This window comes from Sus scrofa, chromosome 1 (assembly GCF_054392235.1).
Source record: "Sus scrofa isolate SSC_HxYL_T2T_F1_AM1 chromosome 1, Sscrofa_HxYL_maternal_Yorkshire_Landrace_v2.0, whole genome shotgun sequence".
NCBI classification, from domain to species: Eukaryota; Metazoa; Chordata; class Mammalia; order Artiodactyla; family Suidae; genus Sus; species Sus scrofa.
The window spans coordinates 30,403,378-30,415,507 of record NC_139383.1 but is presented as its reverse complement, the minus strand read 5'-3'; the positions used below and the strand labels follow the sequence as shown (position 1 = coordinate 30,415,507).

Sequence of the window (12,130 nt, the reverse complement as noted above, 5' to 3'; positions counted from 1 at the left end):
CATTCTTTTTTTTTGTTTGTTTGGTCTTTTTTTTTTTTTTTTTTTTTTTTTTTGGTCTTTTTGTCTTTTTGCCATTTCTTGCGCCACTTGTGGAGCATATGGAGGTTCCCAGGCTAGGGGTCAGTTCGGAGCTGGAGCTGCCAGCCTACACCATAGCCACAGCAACGCAGGATCCGAGCTGCATCTGTGACCTACACCACAGCTCACGGCAACGCCGGATCCTTAACCCACTGAGGGAGGCCAGGGATCTAACCTGCATCCTCATGGATACTAGTCAGATTCATTAACTGCTGAGCCACGACAGGAACTCCTAATAGTGTTTATATTTCAATAGTCACCATTTGGGAGTTCCCGTCGTGGTGCAGTGGTTAATGAATCCGACTAGGAACCATGAGGTTGCGGGTTCGATCCCTGCCCTTGCTCAGTGGGGTAACGATCTGGCGTTGCCGTGAGCTGTGGTGTAGGTTGCAGACGCGGCTTGGATCCCGCGTTGCTGTGGCTGTGGCGTAGGCTGGTGGCTATGGTCCGATTGGACCCCTAGCCTGGGAACCTCCATATGCCACGGGAGCGGCCCAAGAAATAGCAAAAAGAGAAAAAAAAAAAAAAAGAAAGAAAAAGAAAGAAACTGATAAAAAAAAAAATAGTCACCATTTAATGAAGTGTTGATCTCTCAAATGGGACAGTGTGTTTAAATTTAGGTAAAACTGCCCATTTGGCTTCTAATTCTGTGATCAAGACGATGTGAAGATACCAGTTTTTTAATAATTCATCTTGCTTTTCTCCATCAATTCAGAAAGAAGGTAAACTTTTGAAGTTTTTTTTAAAGAAGTCATAAATTAACATTTTTTTTGTTGTTGGTATTAGCAAAGGTTTTTCAAGGACAGATGAAAAGATAAGGTCATATTCTACTTTATACTTTGCTTTAATCAGCAATGATATTCTCTCAATTTTATCTTAGAAATATCTATCAAAACCATCCTCTCACTTCTCCCCATGGCTCCTGTCTTATTTTTTGGCCATGCCTGTAACATATGGAAATTCCTGGGCCAGGGATCGAACCCATGACACAGTAGCAACCCAAGCTGCTGCAGTGACAATGCCAGATCCTTAACCCTCTGCACTGCAAGAGAACTTCCCCATGGCCCCTGTCTTAATTCAGGTCTTCATCTCTCACCATTGGATTGAATGATTCAGTTAGTGAACTTTTAAAAAAAATTTATTGATGTATAGTTGATTTACAATGCTATTAATTTCTTGTGTATAGCCAAGTTATTCAATTGTACGTAGTTTTTTCATATTTTTCCTCATCATAGTTTATCACAGGATATTAAATATAGTTCCCTGTGCTATACAATAGGACCTTGTTGTTTATTCATCCTGTGTATACTAGGTTGCACTGCTAATCCCAAACTCCCAATCTGCCTCTTCCTTCGCAACCCCTTGGCAACCAGAAGTCTGTCCTCTGTGTCTGTATGTTTCTGTTTCATAGAGATGTTCATTTGGGTCATGTTTTAGATTCCACATATAAGCGATATCAAATGGTGTTTATCTCTTTCTAATTTACTTTATTTAGTATGATAATCTCGAGGTCTGTCCATGTTGCTGCTCATGACATTATTTCATTCTTTTTATGGCTGAGTAATATTCCATTGTGTGTGTGTATGCGTATCTCTGTATCTACACACACACACACACACACACCACGTCTTCTTTACCTGTTCATCTGTCAGTGGATGTTTAGGTAGTGTCCATGTCTTGGCTATTGTAAATAGTGCTTCTTTGGGCACAGGGGTGCATGTATCTTTTCACATTATAAGTTTTGTCTGGGTTTATGCCCAGGAGTGAGATTGCTGGGTCATATTGCAATCTATTTTTAGTTTTTTGAGGAAATTCCATAACTTAATGGCTATACCAATTTACATTCCTGCCAGCCGTGTAAAAGGTTTCCCTTTTCTTCACACTCTCTCCTGCATTTATTATTTGTAAACTTTTTAATGATGGCCATTCTGACTGGTGTGAGATGATACCTCATTGTATTTCTGATTTGGATTTCTCTAATAATTAGCAATGATGAGTGTCTTTTCATGTGCCTATTGGCCATCTCATTTCTCCTTTGGAAAAATGTTTATTTAGGTCTTTGCCCATTTTTAAATTAGATTATTTGGTTTTTTTCTTATTGAGTTGTATAAACTGTTTGTATATTTTGGAAATGTAGCCCTTGCCAGTCACATCATTTACAAATATTTCCTCTCAATCTGTAGGTTGTCTTTTTGTTTTATTTCTTTGCAGACTGTCTTATTGTCTTAATCCACTGGGTTGCTATAACAGAATACCAAAGGCTGGGTAGTTGATAAACAATAGAAATTTATTTTCTCACAGTTCTGGAGGCTGAGAAGTCCAAGACCGAGGTTGTACATGACGAGAGACCACTTTCTGATTCATAGCCAGTGACTTCTTCTCTTTATTGTGTCTTCACATGGTGGAAGGACTAGGGAGCTCTGTGGGAGCTCTTTCATAAGAATTAATCCCATTCATAAAACCTCCATTTTCATGACCTAAGCATCCCCCCAAAGGCCCTACTTCGTAATCTTTGGGAGTTAAGATTATACATATGAATTCTGAAGGGGCACAAACATTCAGACCATAGCAAGGAGTATCTATTCAAGGCTAGAGATTAATGATACACAAATCAGTGCCATCTCTGCTTTGGTGGATCCTGTACATTCTCTCTTGTTACATTAGGCTCTTATCTGCCTTTCAGTCCTCAGCTTGTCCCCTTCTACACTGTCTTCTGCACATCTCTACCTAGTCTGTCTCTTAAAATCCTTCAATGGTCTTCATTGCCCAAAGATTAAATTCCAGATTTTTTTTTTTTTTTTACAATTTATCAGGTCTTTAAATATGGTTACTGTGGCAAATCCTATGATGTTGAAATAACCACCTCTCTCGAGATTTAGTCTTTAAAGCCTATGGCCTTTAAGACTTTGTCCAGAAGTCACTTCCTTTGTTGCCATTCCCATGTTCCTTTGGGTAGGGTCAGTTGTCCTCTGAACATCCACCACCCTGTATAGATCTCTCTTTTAGAAGTCATGGCATCCTAAATGTTATTCTTCTCTCATTTGAACATGAAGAAATGAATAAAGTCCCTGAAAAGAATTACTTTGAAGAATGCAAAGCTCTAACAATACCTAAAAGAATATCTATATCTACTTCAGTCTTTCATCACATACTCATTAAGCATTAGCTATGAACCTGGGACTCTGCACATAATAGATAGTAAATCATTAGTAGACGTGTTCTCTGACATTACAATTACTGCTTTGAGAATACACTAAAATAATCACAACTTTCTAGGTAATTATTTGGAGAATGATGTTTTGTAAAGTTATGGGTGTTAAGGATTAAAAAAAAAAAAAAAAAAAAAAAAACAACAGTAGTTCCCATTGTGGTGCACTGGTTAACAAATCTGACTAGGAACCCTGAGGTTGTGGGTTTGATCCCTGCCCTTGCTCAGTGGTTTAACGATCCGGCGTTGCCGTGAGCTGTGGTGTAGGTTGCAGACGCGGCTCGGATCCTGTGTTGCTGTGGCTCTGGCGTAGGCTCGTGGCTACAGCTCTGATTCGACCCCTAGCCTGGGAACCTCCATATGCCACGGGAGCGGCCCAAGAAATGGCAAAAAAAAACCCACAAAAAAACAAAAAAACACTTTGTTTTTTAAACCAGAGGAAGCTTGTCTCATTCAGACTCTTGCTTGGGAGTTTATGTCTAGTTTGCCTGTGTGATCTGGAGCTTTTTTCGTCAGTCACCAAGTTTCATCGTCTTTCAGAAAGAGACATTCACTTTGAGGTGATTTCTACATATTCATGCTGATGATGAATCATAGAAAAGAACCAGTGGGAAAGAAGGGTTTCATTATCATATCTTTCCCTTTTAATTCTTTTTTTTTCTTGGAATTTTTAATAGACTTAGACTTCCGTGGGTTTCATATTTTTAATGGACATAGACTTTTGTGGGTTTCATAGTGAATTTTATGTTTACTTTTTTGGGAAAATATTCCCTTCTCTCTTTTCTTTTTTAAATTATTCAAAAATATTTCTTCACCCTTCTATCTCTTGGGGCTGACTTCCATATTAATAGCATAGAAAATGTTATATGATAGGACAGAGATGGTAATCTCTTGGCTAATCAGCTTTATTTTCATACTATATGAATGTATAGACAGGATGCAGATGAGAGTACAGTTAATCAAGCAAATAATTTACATCCCAGATTATAAACTGCCTAGGCTTAGAATCGAGAGCGAAAGACATAGGTTTTTGAAAGTGCAGGGATTTTTAAAATTTGTTTTTTAAGCATCCGTATAAGACGGAAAAGGAGAGAATTTGTGAACTAGAAGGACAATACAGTATTTTTTTTTTTTTTTGTCTTTTTTTGTCTTTTGTTGTTGTTGTTGTTGCTGTTGCTATTTCTTGGGCCGCTCCCGCGGCATATGGAGGTTCCCAGGCTAGGGGTTGAATCGGAGCTGTAGCCACCGGCCTACGCCAGAGCCACAGCAACGCGGGATCCGAGCCGCGTCTGCAACCTACACCACAGCTCACGGCAACGCCGGATCGTCAACCCACTGAGCAAGGGCAGGGACCGAACCCGCAACCTCATGGTTCCTAGTCGGATTCGTTAACCACTGCGCCACGACGGGAACTCCACAATACAGTAGTTTTAAAATCCAAAATTTATTCTTAAGCAGTGCCATTCGTATCACAGTTCACACTCATGGCATATGTCCCCGAGGTATTTTCGGTAGACTTATTTTTCACTTCCAAACCACATATTAGGAGTTAAAACGCCTGGATCCTGTAGGTTGTGTAGATAGACCATGACGATGTAACCACCCAGAGTGGATGACAGTGGAGTTGTGAATATATATTGTTTATGCTTCATGTTAACGGAGGAATTTCTGAAGTTGAGTTTACTCTGCTTGTAAGGTACCAGTGAAACCATAATAATCAGACCTAAGTATCTGTGCTTGAAGCTAAATTGTGAAAGGCAATGGATTTGTGCTTTGCCTTGTTTTAGAGGTTGTATCACACACTTCTGTCCAGAAGTGGGTAGCATGTCCTAAAAATGAAAATTATGTTCATTCTTTACCTTCTGTGGGTTAAAAACCACGAAGTTGAAATATTGTCTGCAAAATATACCGCAGATATATATGAGAAGTCTGTGAGCAATGCCAAAATCTAATTGATATGCTGAGAAATATATAAAACACAGAGCCACCGGATTGAGAAAATGAAAATTAATATGTGAATGTTTTAGCTAACACTGTGCTTTGCCCCCAGAACCTGGTGTTTATTATTGTGCACTTTCGTAGGAGGCAGAAGCAGTATCAACTGGAAGAACATTTCTTAGTGAATTGAGAACAGCATGGCTTCCCAGTTCCTAAGTGGGAAACCTGGTTCTTTGGTTTCTTTGTTCCTAGTTAAGCTGGTCCCAGGCTATTTTAGCTGAGCATTTTACGTACTAATGGAGTCTGGGGAAGTGCCTTTGGCAGCTGTTCATGGGGTCATAATGAAATACACAATTTAATACTGCGCGCTGCTGCTGTAAAAGGTGGGGAGTATTTTATAGAGATCTTGGTGGGCAGAGCTATATCCACTTTAAGTTTAACAAGTGTGTGAACCTGAGTGAGGAAGTTGTATTTTCATATGAGAGTAACTAGTATTCTTTTCTTACAGGTAAAGAAACCGTGCACAGAATCAGATGTTCCAGAACCCCAGAATTCCAGGTACAGTAAAATAGAGGCCAAGACTTCGCTAAGAAACATTGCAGTTTTGAAGAACTAATAAGATGTTATACTTCGGTTACAACTTGATTTAAAACATTACATTTAAACACTTATCTGTATGGACATTATCTATCATACTGGCTTGGATACTATTCATCAGAATATTAATAAAAAGGACACCAATTGCGGTCACCTTCAAAGAACAATAGTGGAAACAGCTCTGGGAATACTGAAAATATATTCCCTGAACAGTCATTATTTTAAGTTCACCTTCATTTTTCTTTCTAATCTCTTCTTGTAATGTATTCACATCTGAAATTTTGTCAGGAACTGAATAGCTTTTAAATGTGTGTTTACCAAAAATCTAGAATTGCTTTCAATCAAATGTTGCTATAGATTTTGAAGATGGTATCAAATTGGAAAAATCAAAATTAATGTGTCATTCTCTTTGTGGTTATATAGAGACTGAAGAAATGATGAATTAATAACATGGTCAGGCCACTGCAGACAGGAATTTAGCACCATTTGGTTGTTTGTGGTTGGACCAGATGCCCAACAGACTTTTTTAGGCCTATGCATTTTCACTGTTTTTATTTTAAAATCCAGGCCTCAATTTTAAACGGGTAAGTAAAAGTATTGTAAATACTATTATAATAGTAAACACATATCCTTCATACAATATCAGTGATGTAGCTTCTTGCATTAAGAAATTTGTATTTAGGAGTTCCCGTTGTGGCACAGTGGTTAACGAATCTGACTAGGAACCATGAGGTTGCAGGTTCGATCCCTGGCCTTGCTCAGTGGGTTAAGGATCCAGCGTTGCCGTGAGCTGTGGTGTAGGTCGAAGAGGCGGCTTAGATCCTCCGTTGCTGTGACTCTGGCGTAGGCCGGTGGCTACAGCTCTGATTCGACCCCTAGCCTGGAAACCTCCATATGCTGTGGGAGTGGCCCTAGAAAAAGCAAAAAGACAGAAAAAAAAAAAAAAAAAAGAAAGAAATTTGTATTTAATGGTGAGTTTATCTTGTCCTACTCGTTTTAGCCTGTGATGTCTGCAGTGATTTTCTTGGTACAGTAAAACAATATAGATCTAGATACAGTGTTAACAACCACCATCTGTTCCTTTTGGAAAGCATGTAGAATATACAGTCCTAACAGTTTGATTAAATCTTCCTTTGTTTTATGTAGTAAGATATTCCTATAATTAATTCCTATATATATCATAGTGAAATGCTTGTGTGTGGTCTTTTCTTTTACATCGTCAGAAGTATATATAATATGACATAGGATTCTTGACATTTGGTCTTTGTCTTTTATGATTATGTATCAGAAGAGAACCAAATAGCTTTAGCTTATTGGAGCATTAGGAAATGGATGCACCATTAAATTTTTCCTACAGAGCAGAGTAATTCCAGCATTTCCTTCCTAATTATTTTGCCAACCTCTGTGAGAAACCCACCTATGATTTTTTATTTAACTAATTAGATAACTTTTGCGAGCAGCTGATCTCAAGGGTTAGTAGGGAAAACAGAGCAATATGATTATCCTTTTTATTAATATTGCATATCAAAATGTTTTACCCTTGAGGACACTCACTGAGGAATTTTGGACAGACAATGTTGTGCTTAAACAAATTTTAAACAAGCACCAAAAATCCAGCCGCCAAACTGATGCAGTGTTTATAATTATATAAATTATTATATAAATTATAAATTATATAAATGTTTATAATTTATATAAATTGGAAAAGAGAGGGTTTAGACTTCAGCCCATGTGGCCTTAAAAGTGCAATCGTATTTTTAAGATAAATAATAGTTGATTTTAAAGTATTATTTTAAGTATGTTTTATTATTCTGTTATATACTACACATTATTATAATATATATATTGATTGGAAAATGCCTTTACTTTCTGGAAGCTACTAGTTGGTTGCCGTAGATAACTTGCTTCTAAAAATTTCCTAACTCATAATATAAACAGGTAAAATTAGGCCAATAAATTTTTAAGGAGTGTAGAGCTTTGTGATATCAAAAACAAACAAATAATACAATCCTTATTTATAAAAACCCAAGATGGAAAAGCCTTTAGGATAACCTGGAATCATTTATTGGTTCAGTGTCACCCAAACATTTTGATCGTGGCTGGTCCCCTGTCCTAACTTTTGGTGCAAAGTACAATCTCCACACTCTGGTAGTATCAGTAACAGAAAGAGGTGGCTGTTCTTGGGTTGTCTGTTTATTCACAGATACTAGGCCTGGGAGTGCCAAATGGCATTAGTTAATGAAGTGATGGAATATCAAGAAAGGAAGAAAGCTATGCTAAAGAACATTTTGCACAAAAAGGATACAATAACTTACTGACTAGTCAACAAATTAGCGATGACAAAAATAGTATTGATTATATAAGTATGTACTGAGGTTCAGTTTTTCTAACCAACAGCAATAGCAAAAAGGCCACATCAAAATGCTTTTATTGTAGATACCAGGTAAGCATTACTTTAGCATATACATATGTGAGTACATTCCTTTTGGCTCATTAAGAACCACAAACATTCATACATTCTGTCTCTTCCTCTCCTCCTTTTTCCCTTCACTTTCTCTCTCTCTCTCTCTCTCTCTCTCTCTCTCTCTCTCTCTCTGAGTGTGTGTGTGTGTGTGTGTGTGTGTGTGTGTGTGTGGTGTGTGTGTATGAGAGGGAGAGGGAGAGAGAGAGATTCAGACTGAGATTTAAGGCCTGGGGTCAGGTAATTCTACTATAAACAAATCTGAAGTAAAGAACTGAGCTAAAAATGAAATACTGTATCAGCACAAAATGCATGGGAGCTGGAGGCCCACTGCCTTATAAAATGCTCCCTCACTTGGAACCTAAAGTTAATATCATTCATTTATTTAGCTAGCTTTATAGTGTGTTGATTTTGGATTTGAAAAAGATTAGAATAAATGCAGATGGAAAGTGTTTTTACAGTAGGGAAGTAATTAAGTTGGGTGTGGGGACTTTGTCAGGGGAAATTCTTGGAGCGACATGTGTATCAGCAAATTCTTGTCTTGCTTGGCCTTAATTCCTCTTTCGGAAAGAGACACTTGGGCTGCAGATGTGACTGGTGGATTGGAAAAAAAGAAAATTTATAAACCCATACGATGTAAGTAAGGTAAAAATGTCTTCTTAGAGATAACATAATGTGGATATACTGAAAGTCAGACATTTGGGGCAGTGTTCTCGCAGATTCATCTGTATTGAACTTAATGTCATATGGGAAGGGATAGAATGTGCTTCATAGAAAAACTGACATTCCTTTTTTTTATTAAGATCAGTATTTTTATTTTTTCTATTATTGTTGATACAGTGTTCTGTCAATTTCTGCTGTACCCAGTCAGCAGAAATATATATATATTTCTCTATATATAATATAGAGAAATATGTAGTCTTTTCCTCACATTATCATCCATCATGTTCCATCACAAGTGACTAGAGGAAGTTCCCTGTGCTATGCAGTAGGATCTCATTGCTTATCAACTCCAGATGCAATAGTTTCTTCTACTAACACTTGTCATTCCTTAAAGGTACTTTTTTTCTAAACTTTCCACTAATGTCACTAATCATTTTAAGAATGTGGTGTTTGTTCCTAAAACTAATGTTCATCTTAGAATGGGTACATGAGAAAACTAATTCTCCTGCTTTACCTTACCCTAGAATTAAATCTGTTGCTAGGCAGACCATCTTAAGACAAAAAATTAAATTGTCATTTTTATCTTGACATTTTTCTATATTCATGGTAACTTTGTTTGTGTAGATTTAGAACTTATTTAAGCCATCCCTGAAAATACATGGTTTTTGTTTAATTCTAATATGACAGCTAGCTCCTGGGCGAGTAAAATTAGAATTTTTTGAGTCTCCATTTCCTTAACTCTTCTACCTTTTATTTCTGCTATGAGGTGAGGAAATCATTTATTTCATTTTTTAATTGCATTCTTGGCAAATATCTTAGAGTGCCTATATGTTAAAATACTTCCCCTAATACCTGAATGATTTCTTTGGTGACCTTCTGTTTCTCTTTCCTTTTTGGGCCACTAACTGGTTAGAGCATTTTCACCCGGAAGAGATCAAGAACTTTGAAAGAAAATAAAACTCGAATCAGATGATTGTATTATATGCTTGTTTTGTTAATTAAGGAGTAAATGGAAATAAAAATTTTGGTGAGGTTGAGCTCTGAACTGACTTCTAGGAATTATACCAATTCTTTTGCTGTTAATGCTCCATGTCATCGTGGCCACAGTCCTGCCAGCATATTACAGTAGGGAGAGCTAAAGGAAATACTAAAATACATACAGGAAGTCCTTATGGTGCACATGAGCTAAGATGATAGTTTTTCCATATGGAAAATGAAAAAGTTCTGTGGGTAATGGTGCGAGTGCCCTCGGCTATACTGATTTTATTTTTATTTATTTATTTTTAATTAAAAAAAAATTTTTTGGCTGCTCTCCATGGCACGTGGAAGTTCCCAGGCCAGGGATCAAACCCATGCCACAGCAGTGACCCCAGGGGCTATAGTGACAATGCTGAATCCATAACCCACTGCACCACAAGAGAACTCCTAAACTTTGTAATTATCAAGAGAAAGAACAACTCCCCAGCATTTAAGGATGTATTGGAATTAATCTCATTTTAATATCATAATACGTAAGTGAGAATCAGGAAGTTTATCTATTCAATGTCTATGTGCAAAACCTTCAAAAGTCGTCATGGTTTGACAGTGTTATAGTTAAGCTTTTAAATGATACATGGTTTTTTCCTAGTAAAATAATTATTGCAGTAATTCCGGAGGTCTAAAATGTTTATCTGCGTATAATTTTTTGTCCAAAAATTAAATGCTTTATTGTTTTTGTAGCAGTGAAAGCTGAGGGTTCCTTGGTATGAAAGGAACCCATTGTATTTCATTGCGTCAAATCAAAGGTCCATCTGGGTCAATATTCTGTCTGCAAGAAGCATCAGCACTTATTAGTGCCAGGTTGCATTCCCTCAGACTTGAAAATTTCAAGATGTAGCTCCAATAAGCTTAGATTCTTTCAGTACCACCATCTAGCTCTAGAGGCCAGGGAATTATTTAACCATTTCTTGGATTTGGTTCCATTATTAGCTGTCTTCAGATCCCCTGGTTTTCTTCTTGATTGTTTTTTGCTTTCCTTCCATTTCATATTTTTTCCTTATACTCTTTGTTCACAACTCTTGATGTAGCCCATGACATGTAGAATCTGGCCACTTCCTGTTACTCTAGCCTCAATCAGGCTTTCCCTTTCACAGGATCAGCATTTATAGAAGCCATGCTCCTCCTTCTACAGAGGCTAGAATGCTCCTTCCCCTTTTGCACTATCCTCCCCCTCCCAGCTTTGCTCACCTACTGAATTTCATCTCATGCTTCACATCTCTGCTCACTGCTTCTTACCTGGGGAAGCCTTTGCTGGCCAGCGAGCTGCTCAGGTCTCACTGTCACATGCCTTCACTGGTGTCTCACTTGACTAACACGTGCTTCAAGTACTACACTGTAAGCTCCACAATTTAGGGATCATCTCTGCTTTCTTTTGCTCTCCATTGTAACATCAGGATACAGCAGAGGGCCTGACAAGTAGCAGGTCCTCAGCACGTACCTGTCAAGTGAATGAATAACTTCCAGATATACAAATCCAACTTGCAATGGCTCCTAGACGATCTCTTGTCACCAAAAATTCCTACTGTAATTTTATAGAGATTTCTCTTAGCTATCTCAAACTCCCTTTGTACAGCCTTATAATTATTACCTTCCCTCTTCCAGGATCTTTCTTTCTAGTGATAATTCTCTCAGTTTGCCATGCCTCAGAATTTGAGAATGATCTTTGACTTATCTCTTCTTTCCCAATCCGGTTGGTCATCAAGTTGTATTTAATTTTCCTCTGCTGTGTTTTGAATCTCTTTATCCTGCCCCTTCCCATGCCATGGTGACAGTTAAGGCTCTTGTCACTTCACCTCTGATCTAGTACAACAGATCCCCTTGTGGCTTCTTTGGATACAGACCGTGCCTTTCTGTTCGGCCAGTTTGTTGGACCAGCCTTTCTCAAATGATGCACTTTCTATATGGGATTGTTCGTTGATCAGAGAGACACTGTTTGGTATTCATTTAGAACATACACAGAGCATGGACAGATTGACCTTAAAAAAAAAAAAGTAAAATTGTGTGCAAGAGGTAAAAATAAGGATATGTATTCTTCATGCCTGTTTTCTGTCTGTTAAGGTCAAGGATTACCTGGGCTACCTGTTATCCACTCTCTTATTGCCCTTATTCTGGTATGTTAGATGTTCATTGAGTCCCACTTGATTTTC

At 37.7% G+C, this 12,130-nt stretch overlaps 1 protein-coding gene across 49 annotated transcripts in view; it reads left to right on the top strand.

The window, feature by feature from the left end:
- EYA4 (EYA transcriptional coactivator and phosphatase 4) overlaps window positions 1-12,130 on the top strand; it is a 314,555-nt gene that overhangs the window by 180,282 nt on the left and 122,143 nt on the right. For all 49 annotated transcript variants that reach the window (XR_014803299.1, XM_084955944.1, XM_084955832.1 and 46 more), the window contains one exon: window positions 5,733-5,782. Coding sequence is in view for 41 of the 49 variants with exons in the window: in XM_084955832.1 (XP_084811958.1) it covers window positions 5,733-5,782 (50 nt within the window). In the remaining 8 variants the exon portion in view is untranslated. The remainder of the gene's footprint in view (window positions 1-5,732; window positions 5,783-12,130) is intronic.